The sequence below is a fragment of the Gopherus evgoodei genome, chromosome 2, assembly GCF_007399415.2.
Source record: "Gopherus evgoodei ecotype Sinaloan lineage chromosome 2, rGopEvg1_v1.p, whole genome shotgun sequence".
NCBI lineage: Eukaryota > Metazoa > Chordata > Testudines > Testudinidae > Gopherus > Gopherus evgoodei.
The window spans coordinates 117938721-117965070 of record NC_044323.1 but is presented as its reverse complement, the minus strand read 5'-3'; the positions used below and the strand labels follow the sequence as shown (position 1 = coordinate 117965070).

General features: G+C 44.2%; 2 protein-coding genes across 6 annotated transcripts in view; one reads left to right on the top strand and one right to left on the bottom strand.

Moving 5' to 3' along the window:
• The window catches only part of INVS (inversin), a 222671-nt gene extending 211956 nt beyond the window's left edge, over positions 1–10715 (bottom strand). For 2 of the 5 annotated variants that reach the window (XM_030551587.1, XM_030551588.1), the window contains exon 1: positions 10627–10705. The gene's annotated coding sequence lies outside the window, so the exon portion shown is untranslated. Of the gene's footprint in view, positions 1–10626 lie in introns of all 5 variants that reach the window. The other 3 variants (XM_030551584.1, XM_030551582.1, XM_030551589.1) reach the window with 2 other exon arrangements.
• Positions 10716–10896: 181 nt separating this feature from the next.
• The window catches only part of ERP44 (endoplasmic reticulum protein 44), a 126690-nt gene continuing 111236 nt past the window's right edge, over positions 10897–26350 (top strand). Inside the window, exon 1 of the mRNA XM_030551576.1 lies at positions 10897–11073. Coding sequence (XP_030407436.1) covers positions 11017–11073 — 57 coding nt within the window. The 5' untranslated portion in view covers positions 10897–11016. The remainder of the gene's footprint in view (positions 11074–26350) is intronic.

Below are 26350 nucleotides of genomic sequence, written 5' to 3'. Positions count from 1 at the left end.
GTAAATATCTTGCGATGCCGGCTACAACAGTGCCATGCGAATAACTGTTCTCACTTTCAGGTGACATTCTGAACAAGAAGTGTTCTCCTGCATTTATCTCCTGCAAATGTAAAGAAAGTTGTTTGTCTGAGTGATTAGCTGAACAAGATATAGGATTGAGTGGACTTGTAGGCTCTAAAGTTTTGCATTGCTTTGTTTTTGAGTGCAGTTTTTTTTTTGTACATAAATCTCCATTTGTAAGTTCAACTTTCACAATAAAGAGATTGCACTCCAGCACTTGTATTAGGTGAACTGAAAAATACTATGTCTTTTGTTTTTTACAGTGCAAATATTTGTAATAAAATATAAAGTGAGCACTGTACACTTTGTATTCTGTTATAATTAAAATCAATGCATTTGAAAATGTAGAAAACATCAAAAATATTTAAATAAATGGTATTCTATTATTATTTAACAGTGAGATTAATCACATTTTTTTAATCGCTTGACAGCCATAATAGACACTTTCCTTAACCTGTGTATTAGATAATTTGAACATTAAATGCAGGGATAATGAAATGTTGCTATCCTTAGTGTATGAGTAAAGGGCAGCAGAACTATACTTAACATGCCCTGACTGAGAAGGTCAACCCCTAAACTGAACCTCACTTGCCAAACAGGGAGAAAGGATGCCAAATCCCAGTGAAAATAAGAGGAGGTAGGAATAGAGACAGGTGTTTCTACTTGATGGTGTGGACTCTGCCTAAAGTTACAGACACCACTTGATTCTCCCTTATCTGGTGTTGAAGGACAGAACTAACGGAACTCAATTGAGAATCCATGGTTCTGTTCAGTGATTACTAGAACTTAAATCACGGAAGATCAGGTCTGAGAGCTATGCCACAAGCCTGGTGCAGGGGTACTGTTGTAGTGAATAACAATGAAGAACCAGCAGCACAGAGGTCCCCCACCACCCAGTGAAATCATTAAGAACTGGGCTAAGTGGTGGAACCTGAGACCATGCAATTGCAGAAGTGGCAGTTTGTGGCAAGCAGTGGCCATAGCAGAAAGGAAGCATGAGTGGACAGCAGCAGAGACAGCAGCAGCAAGCAAGTTGCAGAAATGGTGGCAGCAGTAGAGGCAATGCTTGATGCCCAACCCTCCTTTTCAGGGATGGGAGCTGAACCCATGCAAACACACCTCCAAACTCTGGGTCTTCACTGACCAAATTGAACTAACTGTGAGAGGAGTGCAACAGAGGGAAAGGAGACAGTAGGAAACTGAGACAAAGGACACTGCCCAACATACTGTGCAGTGGGTGTTGGCTTATGGCTACCTGCTTTTGAATTGTGGCTGTGGCAGTTTCACAAATTAAATTTATTCAAAAGATGTGCTTGTCAAGGGTGCTGATCCAGGATCCCAGAGAAGCCCTGCAACGTGTAACCCTTTTATCAGATGGAGTTAGCAGCAACAAAGGCCATGTTTAATAAGCAGGGGATCCTTTTAACAATACACAACAGAACTAGCTTGAGCCCTGACCCAATAACCTTAGAAAACTAACCACCATCCCCAGGCACTCCAAGAGGCAATACTTCCCCACTTGAAAGCACTAAGTCTGTGTACAACAAACAAGAACTTTTATTAAAAGGGGAAGGGGACTCAGCGTCAATTAACCCGCTGTAGCCCACTCACAGTTGGTTGACCTTAGGCAGTGAATATCCAGATTTCAGAGGTGGGCTCAAATGGGTTCACCTCTCACTCTAAAAGACGAGGTAGGCATCAAGCAATGCCTCTACTGCTGCTACTGCCTTTGCAACTGGCTCTCAAGACAAACTACAGGCTCTTTTTATGAAAGACAACATTTTGGAACTATTTTTAATACAAATCAACCATAGGTGTTTCCAATTATCTAGTTATTACATAATTAACATCTCTGTGTGAATTAGGTTGTTTCACTGAAAACTTTTATTAATGAATACACTTCCTACTTGTTTTAAATATCCTTAAAACTTGAATTCTGCAGTTAGGAACAGTAATTTACCTTATGAATTTTGAGAACCCAGAATGCTGGCAACATTACATTTTAATCATGACAACAAAAATATGGGTAATTACTTGGACATCAAGAGGACTTAAATTATGGGAGATTTCATCCTAAATTATGATGGTTCTTGCTCACATACACAAGGTTAAAGTGACACCACTTTCCTCTGTTGGCAAGATACCAACCTGTTCAATTTTAAGACAATAATAAACCAGTTGTACCAAATTTTGATTGATATATGCTTTGCATGTATAACAGCATAGTTCGTTGAAAGATATAAAAGCCTTCTAAAATATGAATGGAGTAGATAATGTTTTCACTTCTTAGCTACACTAATTTTATATCTAGAGAAACTGAGAAAGATGTTAGGGTTGAATGTGTCAGACTGAGTGACATAACCTTATTCCCAGATTTTGGACCTTAGCGTCCAAAATATGGGGATTAGCATGAAAACCTCCAAGCTTAGTTACCAGCTTGGACCTGGTACTGCTGCCACCACCCAAAAAATTAGAGTGTTTTGGGGCACTCTGGTCCCACTGAAAAACCTTCTCTGGGGACCCCAAGACCCAAATCCCTTGAGTCTCACAACAAAGGGAAATAATCCTTTTTCCCTTCCCCCCTCCAGATGCTCCTGGAGAGATACACAGACACAAGCTCTATGAAACTACGCAGAGTGATTCCCCCTCTCCGTTCCCAATCCTGGAACAAAAGTACTTTCCTATTCCCTCAGAGGGAATGCAAAATCAGGCTAGCAATCCAACACACAGAACTCCCCTGATTTCTTCCTCCCACCAATTCCCTGGTGAGTACAGACTCAATTTCCCTGAAGTAAAGAAAAACTCCAACAGGTCTTAAAAGAAAGCTTTATATAAAAAAGAAAGAAAAATACAAATGTTCTCTCTGTATTAAGATGATACAACACAGGGTCAATTGCTTAAAAGAATATTGAATAAACAGCCTTATTCAAAAAGAATACAAATCAAAGCACTCCAGCACTTATATTCATGCAAATACCAAAGAAAAGAAACCATAGAACTTACTATCTGATCTCTTTGTCCTTACACTTAGAAACAGAAGACTAGAAAATAGAACTACTTCTCCAAAGCTCAGAGGAAACAGGCAGACAGACAAAAGACTCAGACACACACTTCCCTCCACCCAAAGTTGAAAAAATCCGGTTTCCTGATTGGTTTTCTGGTCAGGTGTTTCAGGTGAAAGAGACATTAACCCTTAGCTATCTGTTTATGACACGCCCCCCAAATTGCAGACAGTGGGGAAGCTCACTGGCGGCAATTTCCTTCTAGAACTTGAAAATAAACAGATTAATACAACACATGCACCTTTACATATACTACTAAGTATATAACTAACAGACTTTTACATTTTAAGAACACTTTTTAACTACTGGATTCTGGGAAACTCTCACGGGAGAGTGCATCAGCAACTTTGTTAGAAGCTCCTGTGATGTGTTGAATTTCAAAATCAAAATCTTGGAGAGCTAAACTCCAACGAAGAAGTTTCTTGTTGTTCCCCTTGGCAGTATGAAGCCACTTTAGTGCAGCATGGTCAGTTTGTAGTTGGAACCGCCGTCCCCAAACATATGGGCGTAGCTTTTCCAGGGCGTACACAATGGCATAGCATTCCTTTTCACTGACTGACCAGTGACTTTCCCTCTCAGACAGTTTCTTGCTGAGAAACACGACAGGATGGAAGTTGTGATCTGTTGCTTCCTGCATGAGCACTGCTCCTATACCACGCTCAGATGCATCTGTGGTTACTAGGAATGGTTTGTCAAAATCCGGGGCCCTGAGTACAGGGTCAGACATGAGCGTTGCCTTAAGCTGGGTAAAGGCTTTTTGACACTCATTAGTCCACTTAACGGCATTTGGCTGGGTCTTTTTGGTTAGGTCGGTCAATGGGGCAGCGATTTGGCTGTAGTGTGGTACAAATCGCCTGTAGTATCCGGCCAAGCCTAAGAAGGATTGGACCTGTTTCTTTGACCTTGGGACAGGCCACTTTTGGATAGCATCCACCTTGGCCTGTAGGGGGTTTATGGTTCCTCGACCCACCTGGTGCCCCAGGTAAGTTACTCTGTTTTGGCCTATTTGACACTTTTTGGCCTTAACAGTTAGTCCTGCCTGCCTGATGCGCTCAAAGACCTTTTCCAGGTGGAGTAGGTGTTCGGGCCAGGAGTCTGAAAAAATGGCCACATCATCGAGGTAGGCAACTGCAAATTCTCCCAGTCCAGCTAGTAGACCGTCTACCAGCCTCTGGAAGGTGGCGGGTGCATTTCGAAGGCCGAAAGGAAGGACATTGAATTCATACACCCCCGTATGGGTGACGAATGCTGACCTCTCCTTGGCAGGTTCATCTAGCGGTACTTGCCAGTACCCCTTGGTTAAGTCTATGGTAGAGATGAACTGGGCACGTCCCAACTTTTCCAATAGCTCATCAGTACGTGGCATTGGATAGTTGTCCGGACGAGTTACAGCATTTAGCTTACGGTAGTCCACGCAGAAGCGTATTTCCCCATCTGGTTTGGGTACCAGAACCACTGGAGATGCCCATGCACTGGTAGATGAGCGGATTATACCCATCTGTAGCATGTTCTGGATCTCCCGTTCTATAGCAGCTTGGGCATGAGGAGACACTCGGTAGGGTGGGGTTCTGACTGGGTGAGCATTACCTGTATCAATGGAGTGGTATGCCTGTTCAGTCCGTCCTGGGGTGGCTGAGAACAATGGGGCGAAGCTAGTGCACAGCTCCTTGATTTGTTGCCGCTGCAGACGTTTCAGGGTGGTTGAGAGGTTCACCTCTTCCACGCCACCGTCTTTTTTTCCGTCGTAGTAGACACCGTCAGGCCACTCAGCATCATCTCCCTGGACTGTAAACTGACAAACCTGTAAGTCTCTGGAATAGAAAGGCTTGAGAGAATTAACATGGTACACTTTAGGCTTTAGTGAGGAATTGGGAAATGCTATGAGGTAGTTCACAGCTCCCAGGCGCTCTTGGACCGTGAATGGCCCTTCCCATGATGCTTCCATCTTATGGGCCTGTTGCGCCTTCAAGACCATAACCTGGTCTCCTACCTTGAAGGAACGTTCTCTGGCATGTCTGTCATACCAGGCCTTTTGCTCTTCTTGAGCATCCTTTAGGTTCTCTCTAGCAAGGGCTAAAGAGTGTCGGAGGGTGCTTTGTAGGTTGCTTACAAAGTCCAGAATGTTAGTTCCTGGAGAAGGCGTAAACCCCTCCCATTGCTGCTTCACCAACTGTAATGGCCCCTTAACCTCGTGACCATACACAAGTTCAAATGGTGAAAACCCTAAACTGGGATGTGGTACAGCCCTGTAGGCAAACAGCAACTGCTGCAACACTAGGTCCCAATTATTGGAGAATTCGTTGATGAATTTTCTTATCATGGCCCCCAAAGTTCCATTGAACCTTTCCACCAGGCCATTGGTTTGATGATGGTACGGGGTGGCAACCAAGTGATTCACCCCATGAGTTTCCCACAGTTTTTCCATGGTCCCTGCCAGGAAATTAGACCCTGAATCTGTAAGGATGTCGGAGGGCCAACCTACCCTGGCAAAGATGTCTGTTAGGGCCAGGCACACAGTGTTAGCCCTGGTGTTGCCTAGAGCTACTGCTTCTGGCCATCGGGTAGCAAAGTCCACTAAAGTCAGTACGTACTGTTTTCCTCTGGGCGTCTTTTTTGGAAAAGGGCCCAGAATATCCACAGCTACTCGCTGAAAGGGGACCTCAATTATGGGGAGTGGCTGGAGAGGGGCCTTGACCTGATCTTGAGGCTTACCCACTCTTTGGCATACCTCACAAGACCGGACATACTTGGCAACATCCTTGCCCATCCCCTCCCAGTGGAAGGACTTCCCCAACCGGTCCTTGGTTCGGTTCACCCCAGCATGGCCACTGGGATGATCATGGGCTAAGCTTAAGAGCTTCCCCCGGTACTTAGTTGGAACCACCAACTGTTTTTGCGGCTGCCATTCCTCCCGGTGTCCACCAGAAAGAATTTCCTTGTATAAAAGTCCTTGGTCTATAACAAACCGGGATCGATTAGAAGAGCTGAGAGGCGGTGGGGTGCTCCGTGCCGCCGCCCACGCTTTCTGAAGGCTGTCATCTGCTTCCTGCTCAGCCTGGAACTGTTCCCTTGAGGCTGGGGTCACCAGTTCTTCCTCAGACTGTGGACTTGGGCTTGGTCCCTCTGGAAGCGATGTAGGTGATGGGGTTGTTTCCGTTGCTGGTGAACCGCTCTCCGCTGGTGCACCTGAGGGTATTTCAGGCTCTGGCTGAGCCTTTTGGGTATGGCTGTCGTGTGCTTCTGCCAGTTCTGGCTCGCTGGCGCCCTCTGGCGTTGAGTTTGAAGATGTGGTTGCACTTGCTGGTGCTGGTTGCTGTTCCAGTTCTGGGCCTGGGACTGGAGATGCTGTGGCTGTTTCAGTGGTAGGCATGGAATCTGGGTCCACTACCTCTGTCTGGGTCTCTGGTAACACAGACGGGGCCTCTGTGGACGGCTCAGGAACAGGAATGGGTCTGGAAGCTTGCCTGGTTTGGCTACAGGTAACCATTCCCACTCTCTTGGCCCGCCTCACCTGGTTGGCCAAGTCTTCCCCCAGTAGCATGGGGATAGGATAATTGTCATAGACTGCAAAAGTCCACATTCCTGACCAGCCTTTGTACTGGACAGGCAGTTGAGCTGTAGGCAAGTCTACAGCTTGTGACATGAAGGGGTAAATTGTAACTTTGGCCTTTGGGTTGATGAATTTGGGGTCAACGAAGGATTGGTGGATAGCTGACACTTGTGCCCCCGTGTCTCTCCACGCCGTAACCTTCTTTCCGCCCACTCTCAAATTTTCCCTTCGCTCCAAGGGTATTTGAGAGGCATCTGGGCCTGGGGATCTTTGGGGTGATGGTGGTGTAATGAATTGCACTCGCATGGTGTTCTTGGGACAGTTGGCCTTGATATGTCCCAGTTCATTACACTTAAAGCATCTTCCATCTGATGGGTCACTGGGCCGAGGTGAGTTACTGGAGACTGGTGAGGTTGAAGAGTAGGGTATCTGTGGCTTTACTTGGGTGGTATGTAGGGTCTTTGGCTGTCCTCGGTTGTAGGGTTTATGGTCTGTGTGCCCCCTGGGGTAATCGTTCCCCTTGACAGTAGCTTTTTTGCTTTCTGCCAGTTCCATCCATTTGGCTCCAATCTCCCCCGCCTCAGCGATAGTTTTGGGATTTCTATCTTGTATGTACCGTGTGATGTCTTCAGGAACACCATCCAAGAACTGCTCCATTTGTATGAGGAGGTTCACTTCTTCCAAGGTTTGAATGTTGTTTCCTGTTAACCAGGCCTCATAGTTTTTTGCAATGTAGTAGGCGTGTTTGGGAAATGACACCTCTGGTTTCCACTTTTGGGTTCTGAAGCGCCGACGGGCATGATCTGGGGTTATCCCCATCCGGTATCTGGCCTTGGTTTGAAAAAGTTTATAGTCATTCATTTGCGGCTTGGGCATTTCAGCTGCCACCTCTGCTAAAGGTCCACTGAGGTGTGGCCTTAATTCTACCATGTACTGGTCTTCGGGGATGCTGTACCCAAGACAGGCTCTTTCAAAATTTTCCAGGAAGGCCTCGGTGTCATCACCTGCCTTGTAGGTGGGTAATTTCCTGTGCTGTGGAGCAATAATGGGCGCCGGGTTGTTAGGGTTGGCTGGCACATGCAGCCCAGCTTTTGCCAACTCCAGTTCATGTTTTCTCTGCTTTTCCTTCTCTTCATTTTCTTTTTGTTGTTTTTCCATTTCTTTTTGTTGTTTTTCCATGTCTCGGCGGTGGGCCGCCTCTTCTTCTTCTTGCTTCCTTCTGTGGGCCAACTCATCTTCTGCTTGTTTCCTTCGGTAGGCCACCTCTTCTTCTTCTAGTTTTCTTTGGTGTGCTGCCTCTTGGGCTGCCTGTTTGATGCTTTCTTCCTTTTCTTTCAGCTCCATCTCTTTTTGTTTTATTTCTAGTTGTCGCCTGTGTTCAGCTTCTTTGATTTGGTCTTCGGCCTCCATTTTTGCCCTAGAAGTCATGATTCCTGCTTTCTTGTGTTGGGGTGCCCTCCGGTGTTTATCTTCTGCACTGCAGGCTCTGTTGCCTCCTGAAGTCTGCCTAGCAACAGTGCTTTTTTCCTTTTCTCTCTCTAGCTAATGTTCAATTAAGGGAAACCAGAAAAACCACTTTATTTGCATGCATATAAGTGCTGGTACTTGCCACCTAATGGGAGGGCTACTGCATGACAAAAGACCCTCAACAGTCTTCTCGCTTAACATGCAAACCACAAACTGCTAGAGAGAGCAGAAAAAAAAAATTCTCTCTGGTTCCCTTTTAAAACCAAACTGTTTCTCTCTGCTAAAAAGCCCTTAGCAGAGAAAAGAAAAATATAATATTCCTACTGGCTTCTGGATTCTGTCTAGATCCCACCGCTGCCACCATGACATAACCTTATTCCCAGATTTTGGACCTTAGCGTCCAAAATATGGGGGTTAGCATGAAAACCTCCAAGCTTAGTTACCAGCTTGGACCTGGTACTGCTGCCACCACCCAAAAAATTAGAGTGTTTTGGGGCACTCTGGTCCCACTGAAAAACCTTCCCTGGGGACCCCAAGACCCAAATCCCTTGAGTCTCACAACAAAGGGAAATAATCCTTTTTCCCTTCCCCCCTCCAGATGCTCCTGGAGAGATACACAGACACAAGCTCTTTGAAACTACGCAGAGTGATTCCCCCTCTCCGTTCCCAATCCTGGAACAAAAGTACTTTCCTATTCCCCCAGAGGGAATGCAAAATCAGGCTAGCAATCCAACACACAGAACTCCCCTGATTTCTTCCTCCCACCAATTCCCTGGTGAGTACAGACTCAATTTCCCTGAAGTAAAGAAAAACTCCAACAGGTCTTAAAAGAAAGCTTTATATAAAAAAGAAAGAAAAATACAAATGTTCTCTCTGTATTAAGATGATACAACACAGGGTCAATTGCTTAAAAGAATATTGAATAAACAGCCTTATTCAAAAAGAATACAAATCAAAGCACTCCAGCACTTATATTCATGCAAATACCAAAGAAAAGAAACCATAGAACTTACTATCTGATCTCTTTGTCCTTACACTTAGAAACAGAAGACTAGAAAATAGAACTACTTCTCCAAAGCTCAGAGGAAACAGGCAGACAGACAAAAGACTCAGACACACACTTCCCTCCACCCAAAGTTGAAAAAATCCGGTTTCCTGATTGGTTTTCTGGTCAGGTGTTTCAGGTGAAAGAGACATTAACCCTTAGCTATCTGTTTATGACACTGAGCATCTAAAGTTAAGCATATAAATTCAAATTTAAGCCAAATATGATTTGAATAGAGGTTTCAGTGTCTAAATTTGGACATCCATGTCTGTAAAATTTGGGCAAAGTAACTTGCCCTCGGTCAAACATGTAGTCTGTGGTAGAGTTAGGAACAGACTCCAGATCCCTTAACTCCAAACTTATGCCTCACTCACAGGATAATGAGCACCATAGCACACTTAATTGAAGTTGATCTGCAAATGAATTTTTAAAATGGGCTCATGTCCTGTTTTGCTTCTTTATACTTATTTTTACATTAGAAATACAAAGAATAGCTTGAATTAGAACTGCTCAAATGGTTGTAAATGTTCAATTCAATTTTATTTAACCATTTTGCTATTCTCCGAGCTCCTTCCAGTTTCCTGATGATAAACTATTTTGGAACCCAGCTACTACAGTATTTGACACCCAAGAATGCTTGTTGTAAGTAAATACCTTAATTACATATCACTGAACAAGGAATTACTTTCCTGGCTATGGCGTGAACTAATGAAAATCCTGTTTAAGCTGGCATTAGCTAAGTGTGGTATTTAATTTTTTTCAAACTGAAGCACACAGTTGCTATGGCAACAGACAATTAATAAACAGCCACACTATTTTTAATTAGAAAATCCCTAACTGAGTTTAAAAACCAGAACAAAATACTGACAAACTGAACTGTCCTGAACATTCCCCAGGCAGTCACTACAGTTGCCAATTTGGGTTGGATGTTTGCCTGGAGATTTCATCACATGACAGACTCTTTAATTAACGATTAATCTTGAATTCCTGGAGACTCCAGGCCAATCCTGGAGGGTTGGCAACCTGTCAGTCACTGGTGACGCTGAACAGCGGGACAACATTGGTAGCCGGGTACCACGGTGATGGGAGAGCTGGACACAGAGCGGGAGCCCGGGGAGTGGCGGTGTCCATGGGGTGGGAGCCGAGAGGCGCGAGGACGGGGGTCTATGGGGTGGGAGCCGAGAGGCGCGGGGACGGGGGGCTATGGGGTGGGAGCCACGGGGATGACAGGGGCCCGGCTCGCGGGGCATTTTAGAAACAAAATCTCTTCAGAGACAGCGGAGATTTTCGGCTTCACCCACGAGCCACTCGGTGGGGGCCGGGGCACCCGGCGCTGCCGCCCCGCTCCCACAGCCACCCGGGGCCGAGCTCGCCGCGGACATGCGTGGAAGCCGCCAGGCAGGGCTGCGAGGCACCGCGCACGGGACGACCCCGCTACTCACCTGGGCCGCCAGCGCGGGGCCCCTCCCGGCGCCGCAGGGAGGGGAGGAGCGGGTGCCTGTCGGGGCCGCCCCCAGTGCATTGTGGGAGTCGCCCCACTCCGCCGGGCGGTGCGCGCGGGGGGGAACTACCTTTCCCAGAAGGCAGCGGCCTGCGACGGCTCCGCCTCCGCGCTCAGCGAGTGCATGGCGGGAAATGGTGTTCCCCGAGGCTCTGCGGGCAGGACTGCAATTCCCGGCGTGCCCCGCTGCCCCCCGGAAGTGTGTGGCTGGGGCGGGAGCTCTCAGTGGAACTTGTCCGGGGTGTTTCCTGGAGACGGGGGAAGTGAGGAGCCGGAGCTGCCGCCGCCGCCGCGAGTGGGAGCCGCATCACCCCTCCCCTACTGTTCTACCATGAGACCCGCCATCTTCCTGCCCCCGCCTGACCCCGGCTGCGTCCTCCTGCTCTTGGTGAGTGACCCTGCCCAGCGCTGCGCCTCCCGCTGCCCCCTGTGAGTTCGGCGCTGCCCCGCTCTCAGCGGCCTGCGCGGCGGCGGCGGCTGCCGCAGGGGGCACTGGCTTCTAGTCAGTGTCCCGGGATGGGGCGGGGGTGAGAGCCGCGGCAGGGATGGGGTGGGACGGAGCTGGGGGTGGGGGGTGGCAGGTGTCCCGGCTAGTGTGGGACTAGTTTCCCATAGTGAACTCTGGGATTCCCGCCGCGCTTCCTCGTGTAGTTTCAGGCACATCCCGCCCTGTCTGCGGGGCGGGGGCACCTGCTGGCAGATGCGGGGTCGCTTTACCGGGGCCGATACTCTGGGTGGTGCCCTGCCTCCTTGGGGCGAGCTGTGGTGCGGCTCTCGCCCCTTGACACCCTCCCGCCCATGGAAGCTGCCTCCCCGAGCCCGCTCCGGGCCGTGTGTGTGTGTGGTGGGGGGTGACTCTGGCTCGCAGCGCCGCCGCATGTGCTGCCCGGAGGGGGGCTAGCGGCGGCTCGGGAGCAGCTCCCGGGTTGGCGGACTTCTCTGTTGTGGCTCAGCCTGATAGGCTGCGAACCCGGAACGAGTCGGTCACGCCGGCTGTAGGGCGGGGCAGAGGCTTGGGCGGGGAGCCTACCACGGGCAGGAGGGTCCTCTCCATCGAGTAGCATCGCTTACCGGCTCCTGTCCTCACTTCACAAATACCGAGCGAGTCCCAGCAGATCTCAAAAGAGGGAGGAGGGGTGAACATTTCCCTGATCTGAGTAAAAAAGAAACGAATCTAATGTGGAGCTTGAGTTTCTTTATTTGTAATAACCCTAGATCTTAGTGACAAAAGGAAAGAGAGCTCTGCAAAATGTCTTTGTGTTGACAATTTCCCTTCAGATTCTCATTGTCAGGTGTTTTAAAAATTTTACATGTATTAGAATCCTTGTTGCTGTGTTAAAACAGCAGATTTTCTAGTGGAGCAAGTGTATACTTCTAGCATTTCATTCAAATTGACAGTGAAAGTGTTTCACTTTCTGTTTCTCATGAGCATATGTGGAGTCTTAATGTTTGCAACCCACTTTTGAAAACGCACTGAGTACAAATGCCTGTATTTATAAATAGCAACAAGGCTTCTGTAACTAATGTTGAAAAACATAACTGAATGATCTCATACTGTCAATTCAGTTTTTGAAGTACTGTATCTGTCTTTGGGTATGCTATTGCAACTTTTTTTTTAAATTAATACCTCATTAATACATGATTAAATTACTTTCTTGTTTAAATATTTGCACACTCTGCTTTATGTGAACGTGAAATGATCACTGATATGGACGTTTTGTACTACAAGGTTTTTAGTCATCCTTTTCTAGATAGCTCAATTTATTTGTTAACTTGTTTACACTCTGCTTCCAGAGTGGGCCATGTTCTGTACGCTTTATTGCCTAAGTAATTCATTTACACATAGGACTTGTGTAAGATTAATAGGATTTGGGCCAAGAGTACTAATTTGTTTAACTGCTTTATTTTAAACTTTTAGTTAAGAGGAGCCTGGTTAGAAAAAGGAATAATTGAACCATAGGGGTATGGTAAAAGAGCAAACCTATGGAAAGGGAGGAGAAAATGGCAAGGGGGAAAAAAGGGTATGACAGGTGAATGGGAAATACAAATAGTCATACAGCTTTAAGGTTAATAAAATGCTTAATGTATTAATGTATTGTGAGAGTACAAATGGGCATAAAGTAATATATTTACGTAAATTTACAAATTAGTTGGAACTTGTTGATTCCTGGCAGTTTGCCAATATGACATTTTATATTTTATGCTACTCTCAAGCAGCTACATTTTGAGCCTAACCTAACTGACAATGTTCCTCTAATTTAGTGTTATGGCTGAAAGTTTAAAGGTTTGGGCATATAGAAAATTATGGCATCTACAGCAATTGTAATTTGTATTCCTTTTGCATAAGTAACATACACTATTGTATATGCTGATAAATTTGTTATAGTTTACAAGGACAATGTAAATAAGTTACTATTGCTGTGAGAATAACTGTTACTTCCCTGAGTTATTTGCTTCACTGTATCCCACTGCCTAGTAGATTTCTTGTTGCTTTCAAGTACCGAAGCATGCTGTCATGCACTGAAAAGCACATGTATATCTAGGGTTGATGTTTTTGTTGTACAAAGATTCAAATAAATAAATGCTTGCAAATCTTGATACCTCATTTAAAACTTGGTGGAACATATCATGGTATTTGTGCATGAAATGTTTACTGTTTTGTTTCCAGTATTCAGTTATTTCCTAGACTGCAAGGTCAGAAGAGACCATTGTGATCATCTATTCTGACCTCTACAGACCACAGAACTTGACCAAAATCATTCCCAAAGCAGATCTTTTAGAAAAATATCCAGTCTTGGTTTAAAAATTGTCAGTGATGCAATTGTCATTTGCTAAATGGCCTATATTTTTAGAGGGAACAGCGCTGTTTACCTCAAGCGTCCTCAGGCACGGAGGTAAAACTTAGGCCATGTCTACATCTAAAATTTTGCAGCACTGGTTATTACAGCTGTATTAGTACAGCTGTATAGGGCCAGCGCTGCAGAGTGGCCACACTTACAGCAACCAGCGCTGCAAGTGGTGTTAGATGTGGCCACACTGCAGCGCTGTTGGGCGGCTTCAATGGGGGTTCGGGGAACGAGAGAGCAAACCGGGAAAGGAGACCAGCTTCGCCGCGGTTTGCTCTCGCGTTCCCGGAACCACCCAGCAAACCTCAGGGAAGGAGACCTGCTTGCTCGGGGGTTCGGGGAACGAGAGAGCAAACCGGGAAAGGAGACCAGCTTCGCCGCGGTTTGCTCTCGCATTCCCCGAACCACCCTGCAAACCGCAGGGAAGGAGACCTGCTTGTTCGGGGGTTCGGGGAACGAGAGAGCAAACCGGGAAAGGAGACCAGCTTCGCCGCGGTTTGCTCTCGCGTTCCCCGAACCACCCAGCAAACCTCAGGGAAAGAGACCTGCTTTCTCGGGGGTTCGGGGAACGAGAGAGCAAACCGGGAAAGGAGACCAGCTTCGCCGCGGTTTGCTCTCGCATTCCCCGAACCACCCTGCAAACCGCAGGGAAGGAGACCTGCTTGCTCGGGGGTTTGGGGAACGAGAGAGCAAACCGGGAAAGGAGACCAGCTTCGCCGCGGTTTGCTCTCGCGTTCCCCGAACCACCCAGCAAACCGCAGGGAAGGAGACCTGCTTGCTCGGGGTTCGGGGAACGCGAGAGCAAGCCGGGGAAGGAGACCAGCTTGATTACCAGAGGCTTCCTCAGGTATGCTGGGATACCTGCTTATTCCACGAAGGTCAAGAAAAGCGCTGGTAAGTGTCTATACTTGATTACCAGCGCTGGATCACCAGCGCTGGATCCTCTACACCCGAGACAAAACGGGAGTACGGCCAGCGCTGCAAACAGGGAGTTGCAGCGCTGGTGGTGCCCTGCAGATGTGTACACCTCCTAAGTTGCAGCGCTGTAACTCCCTCACCAGCGCTGCAACTTTCTGATGTAGACAAGCCCTAAGTAAACAAAAAAGCATCCGGTGTGCCAGCTGCTTACTCTGATGGGCCAGGACAGCAGCTGATGGGGAAATTTTTTGGAGGGGAGAAGCTCGTGGTCAGAGGAGTAACCTCTGTGACCACCCTCCACATGACTCTAGCCCTATCCTAGGACCCCCACACTCTCCCCATCCCATCACTTCCTACCTTATCTGGGGAGGATGTCTCTGGCTTGGCTGGAGCTGCTCCAGCAGGCTGGGCGGCATGGCTGCAGCCTGTTCCAGCGGCCAGAGCCTGCCAGCCCCTGAGCTGCAGCAGCTTCCGAGGCTAGGGGAAGAGCAGCGTGGCCAGAAGCAGAGAGACTCTTACCCTGCCTCTTCCCTTCTGACTCTGCTGGCTGTGCTGCCTCTCCTTGCACCCTCTGTTGTGGGGAGGGGCTGTGTCCCACCTCTCCCTCTCATAAGGCAACCCCTTTCTTGTTGCTTCCCTTTTTTACTAAAAAAAAAAAATTTGGCTTATGAACAAATATATATGGTAAATGGAAATCAATCTGGGCAATGATGGGCACATGGATTGTTAGTTCTCGTTGCTAAGTATTTTTTTATGTTATAAAAACTTAATTTGAGGTCTTTGAGGGACCACTCAAGGTGAAAGTGGGGGGAAAAAAGAGGAATACAGGAGTAAGAGAGGAGAATAGATAAAAGTAGGAAGAAACTGACGAAATAAAAAAATTGGCAACTTTTTGAAAAAGGTTTCTTTTTCCTGTGGTCTACCTTTTTTATTTTTTTTTTAAGTTGCTAATTCTTAAAGCTCAGCTCATTTTCTCAGTAGCAAATAGCTTTAATTTTTAGATGGATATCATGTAATGTCACTTGCTCATTGTATGGTTTGATGTCACTGACTGTACAGAGTCTTAGTTTATGCCTCTGCGCTCCTCCCTCCAAGTTTAATAGAAGTTACTAATATTGGCCTTATACTCTGATTTTTAAGTTCACGTTCTCCAGAGGATATTTCAGTGTGCAGCTTACATACCGAAGCATTTGTAGATGTTGAAGATAATGGCTTTAAAACATGCATTGGACAGTGAACTATCAAAGAGTTTCCAGTTCAGCTTTAAACTGAAACAGATCTTGATTGAGTTTGAGGTTTTTGTTCTCCTTTAGGCCTGGTGTCACAAATCAGTCATAGAATCATAGATTATTAGGGTTGGAAGGGACCTGAGGAGATTATCTAGTCCAACCCTCTGCTCAAAGCAGGACCATCCCTAAATGGCCCCCTCAAGGATTGAACTCACAACCCTGGGTTTAGGAAGTCCCTTACGTATTGAATGATGAATTTCATTTCGTCATAATGGTTCAAAACAAACAGGCAGTAAATTGCCTGATGTTGATTTCTCTGGAAGTTTGAACGTAACAATGTGAAGCAGTTTTTTGGAACGATTTAGTACAAAGTAGGACTGAGTGGACTTGTAGGCTCTAAAGTTTTATGTTTTGTTTCTGAGTGTAGTTATGTAACAAAAAATACATTTATAAGTTGCACTTTCATGATAAAGAGATTGCACTACAGTAATTGTATGAGGTGAATTGAAAAATACTATCTTTTGTTTTTCATTTTTACAGCGCAAATATTTGTAATAAAAAAGAATAATATAAAGTGAGCACTGTGCACTTTGTATTCTGTTGTAATTGAAATAGATATATTTGAAAATGTAGAAAAAATCAAATTTAATAAATTTCAATTTATATTCCATTGTTTAACAGTGCGATGAAAAATGCGATTAATCGTGATTACTTTTTTTAATCACGATTACTTTTTTCAGTTAATCGTGTGCGTTAACTCTGTTTAATCAACAGCCCTAGATGTAACATGCTGTTTCATATCTCTCCCTTTTTTTTGAGGGATGCTGCTACTGAGGAATGGACTGACCATGAAAGATAAGAGAGATTCATATCATTCCAACTTAAAATACTTATATGTAAAACTCCCCACAGAGGTATGATTTTCCCTGACCGTATTCCCCAGATGAGCCAAATAAACTTGCAGACTTCAGTCGGTACTGAATTATGTGATGCCTTCTGGAGCCTGCCTGGTGATTCAGTCAGTTGTGGTCGTTTAACTGTATGTCTTGCTTCAACAGCTGGGAAAACTGTATTTAATATATTACATCATGTTGGGCCTCTTTGCAGCTAAGACGTACACAAAGGGTCGTGGTTATTCTCAATGAGGGTGAAATCCTGGCCCCATTGAAGTCAGTGGAAAAACTCTTATTGGCTTCACTGGGACCAGGATTTCATCCATCAAAAATTTTCTGTATGCGCAATCTGAGTAGCTGACTGCATCTCAGGTATTAGATCTGCATAATGAGGGAACCGGAGGGCTTAGTAAGTCTCCTGCTCTTCTCCCTTCCCAGGTATAGGCAGCTGTGCTTGGGTATTCGGGTGTTCCTTTTTTATTGTTTTTCCTTTCTCCTGCCTTTCTCTGTTCACATTAATTTGGCTATAGTGGGAAATGTTGTCAAAGAGGAATGTCTTTGGTCCTTATAACATACTCTGAAAGTGGTCAGAATCTCCATGAGACAGAAGTCCTCTGGAAGCTTGTTCAATAATTGAATGTTTTGTACTTGTCTCCAGCTCTCTCATGATTTGTCCTGGGTTTTGTGGGATGTGTTTCCCAGAAGAGCAAAGCTGTCTTGGTGGATTGAAAATGGAGGAGTTGATGAGTCCTAACCCACTCTTAGCCCACGTCCAGACTACCCCGCCGTATCGGCGGGTTAAAATCGATCCCCGAGCGCGCTTACATCGATTCCGGAACTCCATCAACCCCAACGGAGTTCCGGAATTGACACGGAGAGCCGCGGACATCGATCCCGCGCCGTCTGGACGGGTGAGTAATTCGATCTTAGATATTCGACTTCAGTTGCGTTATTCACGTAGCTGAAGTTGCGTATCTAAGATCGATTTTCCTCCCCTAGTCTGGACGAGGCCTTAGAAGTTTAATCAGCAATGAAAGTGAATTAGAACACAGAGGAAATCTGCTTATGGTGACCTGTCTCACTGAGGAGGCAGGCTGCCATATTTCACATGATCTCAAGTCTCCACATTGCTGCCACCTTAAGCCCCAAATACAGGGAGTTCCAGTAATATGATGTGGAGGTGACAAATGCATAGATCGCTGTGATCAGTTCTGGGAGGAAAAGATGAGACTTCTAGCAAGCTGGAGGTGAAAGAAAGCTTTTTTTTTTTTTTTTTTTAATCACTGAGGCTACCTGGTGGTCTAGGCTAAGTGCTGAGTCAGATATGAACCTGAGTCTTCGCACATCTTTGAGAATTGGGGGTTGGGAGGGAAGGACTGGGCCAGATGCTCTTGTTAAAGGAGAAGATGGTAACCCAGCCAGTTCTTCAGTGTCTTCTCTTTTTGCTTAGCCTCGCTTTAATATGCCTGACTTGAGTTTGTGTTTTTACATTTGTGGAAAAGGAGATATGCCACTGTGTTGTCAAATTGTTGGCAGTTGAATGCCTGGCATGTTGCTACTTCTTCAAGTGGTCTCATGTAGCTATCCAACAGGAAGAGGAATGGATTTCATTCCTTGGGGGCTCTGCAGGCAATGATTTCTGGGGAAGAGGAAATCACTCTCTGGGTACTATTGAAAAGGAATGACTAACCATTGTAGTGCTGTGCCATCTACTCCAGCTATGTCATGTAATCAGGTCAGCGGTACATTAGGGCCAGCTGTGTCAATAGCTGCAGAGAGACTGTCTGATATATGCAAATTTGTGATCCTGTAAGGATTGTTTTTCTACTTTCTATATTCATTGTGCTATTAATGCTCTCAACTTCACATTTAACTTTTTTTTATAGTTAACTATTAAAACCCCCTTTCTTAAATCTTGGTGAAAACTCTGTGTCCACTTTTTTTTTTGGGGGGGGGGGGGCTGATGTCTAAAAATGAGATTCTCTTAAAACATTTTTATACATAAAGCTTTTTGAGTCAAATCACTTGGGATTTCAGGCCAAATGAGTGAAAGACAAATTGGTTGCTTTACAAAGGTAATTAAGACAGTATGTGGTGCACAGGGTAGCAGTAAGGGGTTCTTTCTTACTAATGATCCATTAATTAGTGAAGGCAGCTCAGCAAGTGTGTGGGCCTCTTGGGGATTACCTCTGATTGACATTTAAAGCTGGTGTAGTTAAAAACAGTATAATTAAGATAGGATAGGATTTTTTTTATTTTCATTTGGGCTAACAAATGACAGCAATGTGACTTAAAACCATACAAAGATTTACGTATGTAATCCTGTTTAAATTTTAGCTATTGGATATTCTACAGTCAAGATTTTAACCTAAAACAATATACTGGTCAATTTATCTTGTAATAACTCTCTCTGGCTGCAATGTTTAGCAGAAATGAATCCTTTCATTCTTAAACTGATAATTCAAAGGACAAGTCCCCAAATACTAAGAAATATGTATTAAACATATGAAAATCTCTTCTGTTTGGAAAATCTTAGGTTGTCTGTTCCGTGTGTGTGTGTATTAACTTTCATATGGAGCAAGCCTTAAGACTTAGTTTAGAAGAGATTTTTGTAATAAACCCTTTCACTTTTCAGTTATTTCGTAACTTCATGAAAAACGTCCTTTTAGGCTGTAACTTTGTATGCATAGTCTCATCCCAAAGCCAAATCTTCCTTTGAAAGTCCAAGCTAAACTGTTTCAGGTATACGGTTGTGGAGCACTGTAAACTTATTTATTGTAAACCTAACTTCATTTTTTCCTCACTTAAGAAAAAATTAGGGGCCTTTTTTATTCTCAAATAACTCAAGTTACCAAATGAGAACTTTGAGGATTACAATCCTATCCAAATTTGGATAGGAGTATGTATATTTAATAGGACTGTCAATTAATTGCAGTTAACTCATGCGATTAACTCTTAAAACTAATCGTGATATAAAAAATTAATTGTGATTAATCACAGTTTTAATTGCACTGTTAAACAATAGAATATCAATTTAAATTTAGTAAATATTTTAGATGTTTTTCTACATATTCATATATAGTATTCTATGTTGTAATTGAAATCAAAGTGTATATTTTTTTATTACAAATATTTACACAAAGATGATTAAAGAAATAGTATTTTTCAATTCACCTCATACAAGTACTGTAGTGCAATCTTTGTCTTGAAAGAGCAACTTACAAATGTCGATTATTTATTTGTTACATGACTGCACTCAAAAACAAAACAATGCAAAGCTTTAGAGCCTACAAGTCCACTCAGTCCTACTTCTCGCTCAGCCAATCACTAAGACAAACAAGTTTGTTTACATTTGCAAGAGATAATGCTACCCTGTTCTTATTTACAGTGTCACCAGAAAGTGAGAATAGGCTTTTGCATGGCACTTTTGTAGTTAGCATTGCAGGGTATTTACATGCCAGATTTGCTAAACATTTGTATGTCCCTTCATGCTTCGGACAGTATTCCAGAGGATGTGCTTCCATGCGGATGACACTCGTTTTAAAAAAAATTAGTTAATTAAATTTGTGACTGAACTCCTCGGAGGAGAATTGTATGTCCCCTGCTGTTTTACCTGCATTCTGCCATATATTTCATGTTATAGCAATCTCAGATGATGACCCAGCATATGTATTTCATTTTAAGAACACTTTAGCTGCAGATTTCACAAAACGCAAAGAAGGTACCAATGTGAGATTTCTAAAGATAGCTCCAGCACTCGACCCAAGGTTTAAAAATCTGAAGTGCCTTCCAAAATCTGAAAGGGACAAGGTTTGGAGCATCCTTTCAGAAGTCTTTAAAGAGCAACACTCCAGTCAGAAACTACAGAACCTGAACCACTAAAAAAGAAGATAAACCTACTGCTGGGGGCATCTGACTCAGATAATGAAAATGAACATGCGGCGGTCTGCACTGCTTTGGATTGTTATCGAGCAAAACCCATCATCAGCGCGGGTACGTGTGCCCTGGAATGGTGGTTAAAGCATGAAGGGACATATGAATCTTTAGCCCATCTGGCACGTAAATACCTTGCAACGCCAGCTACAACAGTGCCTTGCAAACACCTGGTCTCACTTTCTGGTAACACTGTAAATAAGCAGAAAGCATTATCTCTTGTAAATGTAAACAAACTTGTTTCTCTGAGCAATTGGCTGAACAAGAAGTAGACTTAGTGGACTTGCAGGCTCTTCAAATTTTACATTGTTTTATTTTTGAATGCGTTTTTTGTACATAATTCTCCATTTGTAAGTTCAACTCTCTTGATAAAGAGATTGCATTAGACTACTTGTACTAGGTGAATTGAAATATCCTATTTCTATTATTTTTTAAGGTGCAAATATTTGTAATAAAAATAAATATAAAGTGAGCACTATACACTTTGTATTCTGTTATCATTAAAATCAATATATTTAAAAATGTGGAAAACTTCCAAAATATTTAAATGGTATTCTATTATTGTTTAACAGTGCAATTATTCATGTAATTATTTTTTTAATCGCTTGACAGCCTTAATATTTAAGTATAAACCTTTAAAATTTTATGCATGACTACTATGCAATTATTAATCTGCAAGTCTGAATAAGTACTACTGTAGCATCAACATTGCTACAGAGCAGTGGGACTTATTCCTTCAGCCTCCAGGAGGGATCACAGTTGCATTCCTTAGGGCTTGTCCACACTAGGGGGGGGAAATTGATCTTAGATACGCAACTTCAGCTATGTGAATAATGTAGCTGAAGTCGAATATCTAAGATCGGATTACTCACCCGTCCAGACGGCGCAGGATCGATGTCCACGGCTCTCCGTGTCGATTCCGGAACTCCGTTGGGGTTGATGGAGTTCCGGAATCGATATAAGCGCGCTCAGGGATCGATATATCGCGTCCAGATTAGACGCGATATATCGATCCCCGAGCAATCGATTTTAACCCGCCGATACGGCGGGTAGTCTGGACGTACCCAAAGTGCCAGTGAACCATTTAATACACGTTGGATCCTTTGATGTTGGAAGAGTCGTTGATTTGTCCTGTTCACTTCACAGTGGCCACAGCCAATGATGTCTACAGCCGAAGGTACCACTGGCCACTCTCTCTACTTTTGTCAAGCACTGTGCCATCACACAAGATGCCAGGGTGGATGCCATAGTAGGCCTTTCTGTCCTGTCCGCTGCTACAATGCACATAACTGCAAAGTACCCCCAACCATACTGGGTAATTGTCTACATTCACCTGGAGTGGAGCACCCACAGAGACTGCACTTGACGAAGAAGAGAAGGTTACTCAGCTTGTGCAGTAACAGGTTCTTCAAGATGTGTGTCCCTGTGGGTGCTCCACTACCCACCCTCGTCCCCTCTACTTTGGAGCTCAAGAAAGAGGACTCTACGGTAGAGAAAGAACTGAGGAAGTTGCGCTGTGTGCACACTGAACAGACTCAAAGGATACCACAAGACAGCAGTTGCACATGCGCAGCCCAGTCAGGCATTGTTACCGAAGATCTCTGATCAACGATCCCAAGACACACTGTCACCTAGATTGGAGCACCAACAGGGGGACACATCTTGAAGAACCTCACTTACTGCACAAGCTAGGTAACCTTCTCTTTACACATTCTGCATGAACTCAGCTACAGGTTCAAACAGTGAAATGAATTTTGAGTTTTACATCCAAAAGACGACATCATCAAAAATGTCAGTGCGGATTACTAGGGGGTAAGACTTGGCCACCCTTTCTTCAACAGCAGCTGATTGAAGAGCCTTTTTGCATATTTAAAGATATTTGAGACATTTAATAGAAGATGTCCATTGAGTATGATGGGTAATGTGGATGAAATAGAGTGCTGTACTAAATGATTCTGAAAAATAGCTGCTGGTACTTGTTTGTTTTTTTTTTAAAAACTTGACAATGCTTTTCACTTATGTCACACATAGTAAAGCTGTCAGATCTTCAACATTGACATTGAAGAGATGCATCATATGAGCAGCGCATTCATAACACAGAAAGCATGGATACTCCTTTATCAACTTAGCCCAAGCAGTTTTCATATTAGCCGTAATGTCAGTCACAACCTAAATGACCTTCTGGGGCCCCAATTCTCTGGTTATTTTTAAAATGGTCAGCAATATGTTGCTAGTTGTGCATTGGAATTAGTAAAACATTGGTTGTGGAGTTGTTACAATGAGGTTGATGACATCCTTTTTGTTGAATGGGTCAGTATTCACAGACACTAGAGAGACACAAGGAGCTTGCGCAATGAGAACACCAACTCTTTTTCACATCATCTGTTTCAACATTCTGAAGATTTCCTGCAAGTTGTTTCCTACTTGGTACTCTGTAAATTGGGTACAATTTATGAAAAAGTTCCAACATATAAAGATTTTAGACTATATATGAAATGTTTTGTTGGCTTGAATATCTGCCAACAATACAACACACGCCCAAGTTCCTTTTTCTGGAACATTTTATATAAAAACCTACTACTGAGTTGATGAGTATCTGAAGACTTTCCAGAAGTAGGAGTTTTTGTTGTGAAGCAGATGGAGTAGCAAAATTCTTATTAAAAGACGAAGAAATGAAGTTAGCTTCACTTTGATTGTCACTGATATTGCTATCTTCATCAAAAGACACTATGCTTTGTGTTGATGCTGCTGAAGACGAAATAGAAGGAGAATGCACGGCAGAAAACAAATTTTGATGCAAACTAGTTTTCCCTTTCTTGGTGTTTGCAGTAATCTGTCTTTGACAGTAACTGGATACACACCACAAGAATTTAACATGGTTTTTCCATTCTATCTGCATGTCACATATTCAGAACAGAGCTTGCACTTAGCTTTAACGTTTTTTCTGTGTCCGTATCTGGTTAAAAAAATCAATACATATGATTTTGATTTTCCCTGGTTCTGCATAATTTATTATGTCACTGTTACTAATATCTCACTACTTATGGGATGCTCTCTAGGTTATGAAGTATCTCTTGTATTTCAATCAGCAAGTAGCCACTGCTGCTGCTCTATAAGATTCCAGCCAATCAAAAGTTGTCAGGCATGCTTCCCTCTTCCTTGCAGGACCCTTACAAACTCCCAGATCACGTCATGGGGGATAGGTGATAAACACTATAAATTCATAAGAAGCAGCAGAAGGAGGAACAGAAGAGGCAGGGAGGGACCTCTCCAGAGATGTGATATGCCACACCCCTCATTAGGATAGAATTTTCATATTTTCCATAAGGAGATACATGTGTTTTGGGGATGGGGAGGGGTTATGAAAGTGATGTTTTTTGAGAGAGTAGATGGGGAGGTTATTTACATGAGCATATAATGGGGGGGGTTGCTTTTTGAGGGTGGAGTGGGTGTTGGAGGGGATTAATAGCTGTGATGATCTTGTTTAAGGGAGTAACATATTGCCTTCTCTCTGTCCTCCACTACCTTCTGGGTTAATTTCTGTGTGTTTTTGTAGTCAATTTAGATTGCAAGCTTTTGGGTGCAGGGGCCAAGTATTCATCTCCTAGACAGATTGAATGAGAGGATATCCGGTAACAGCACAACAGCTATCCAAGTGAATCACTAGCTGTATTGTCATGTGCCACAACACTAATGGTGTCGCCCCCCTGGAAAAGCTGTCTTTTCGTTCAACTAGAGCACACTCAACAGTCACAGTATTTGTGAGTAATGCCCTGATTGTGGACATTTTGCAGAGCAGCAATAGGGTCCTCACTCCCCACCTTTGCTAGATGTTATGAGATTACTGCTGCATCAAGGGGAGACACTAACATAGGGAAAGCAGTTCTGAAGTTCCTCTTCTGATGAGCCTCCTGGTCTCTCATCCACTGAAAACTGCTTGGGAGTCATCTAGTATATAGACATATGCAGTCACTCAAAGAAAGAATGTTGACCTATTCTAACTTGTTCTTTGAGATGTCGACTATGCCATTATGTAACCCAACCTCCTTTTCTGTGCATTGGAGTCTCTCACTTAAGGGTCTGGTATGAAGGAACTGAAGGTTTGGCTCTGCCTTTTATACCCTTTTCTAGGAGCTTGAGGACACAAGATTGCAGGCATGTCCGTCTGTACAGGTACTGCTAGGGAAAACTCTGCAACACTGATGAACACGTCTAGTTAATGGACATGAAACACATGAAGATCAGTAGTTATGAGAGGCAGGTGACCATTCTTTTTTGGAAACTCAGAGTACATTTATTAGTTGACCTCAAACATTATAGTTGCATTACAGAATTTGTAAAGGGAGTCAGTGATCACCCAAATTTAAGCTTCGTGCGCATGGCACACTAGTTCTCAAAAGCATTACACAATCGTGGCTGACAGTTAAAATGTTCTTTTAAGACCTCCCTCAGCCATATAGCTCCATGACTGGCTCTTCTAATAATCCTTGTTTCTGGCTGTTCAGATTCAGCACACAGCTGGTCCACCTCACCCCTCCAGCCTGCCGATAGCCTCTCCTCCTTTGCCTCTTAGATACCATGGAGTACACAAAATGTGACTGCTGGGGAAGTTTATTGACTACATTGGCCCTCAGTGAAGGAAACAGCACCAGCAAACCTTCAATCTACAAAAAGCACCTTCAACAGTTATCCTACACTTGCTGTGCCAATAATTAAATCTTTTTTTGATGCTTTCGAGGTAGCCAGTATAGAGGCTCATGAGCCAGGGAAGCAAGGGTAGGATAGGTCCCTCAGAATTGCTATTGGCATTTCAACATGACCAATCTGAATGTGCAGGTTGCAGAAGAATGTCCCTGCTTGCAGATTTTATTTATTTTATTTTTTTTGAAAAGTCCTGTATTCTAAGAGATGCGAGTGTGATTCACCTTTCCTGAGCAGCCTACACTGATATCAGTTAAATGTCCCTGGTGATCCACTAGCACTTGCTACCCATGAAATTATCCCCTTTCTGTTTGCGCACTCAGTGGCAAGGGGGATTGTGCCAGTAGAGGAATGTGTGCTAGCACCCCTCCACAGTTTGCCCCCCATTCCTGCAAATCCATTCCACTGTTTCCTGCACATTTCTAAGAGTTGCAGTCCTATGCAGCAGGGTACACGTAAGGATTTTACACACTTGGATGACAGCAGTTCCCACTGTGCATTTTCCATCTCAAAACTGATTGACCAGTGATCGACAGTAATCCAGCATTACAAGCTTCTGGAGTGATTGCCCCTTGCTTCTCCACTGTCATCACAGCTCTTAATTCAGTGTCCCTGTACTGAAGGTCTGGGCCAAGCTTGCACATAGATCCAGGAATGTGGCCTTTTGCATCCAAAAGTTCTACATCTTCCTCTCATCATCTCAGACCTGCATTATGATGCAATCTCGCCAATCAGTGTTAGTTTCTCAGGTCCAGAAGCAGTGACCACTGGGTGGAGTTAATCTGAATGCCAGCATTTTCATTCACTGTGTCCCTCATCTAGCTATTGTGTTTGAACATCTCCACAGCTGCCTCATCACAAACCCAGTTGTTCAAGTTCTGCAAATACAGAAGTATCATACGATCTGTATTAGCAATGGCCATTAGAACTGCACTGAGCTCTGCAGGGTTCATGCTTCTGCCATAACGAAGGTGCAGACCAAGAAGTGGCACATGTGGCGTGGAAGTTTTTAAAAAGGTACAATAATTATGGGATGGAGGAAGTGGGGAACGTTGCCCGTAGTTCCTAAAAGTCTGTTGGTGAAACGCGGGTATCTCACAAAGTACTGGAAAGATGTCCCACATGGCATTCAGCCAGATGGTGAT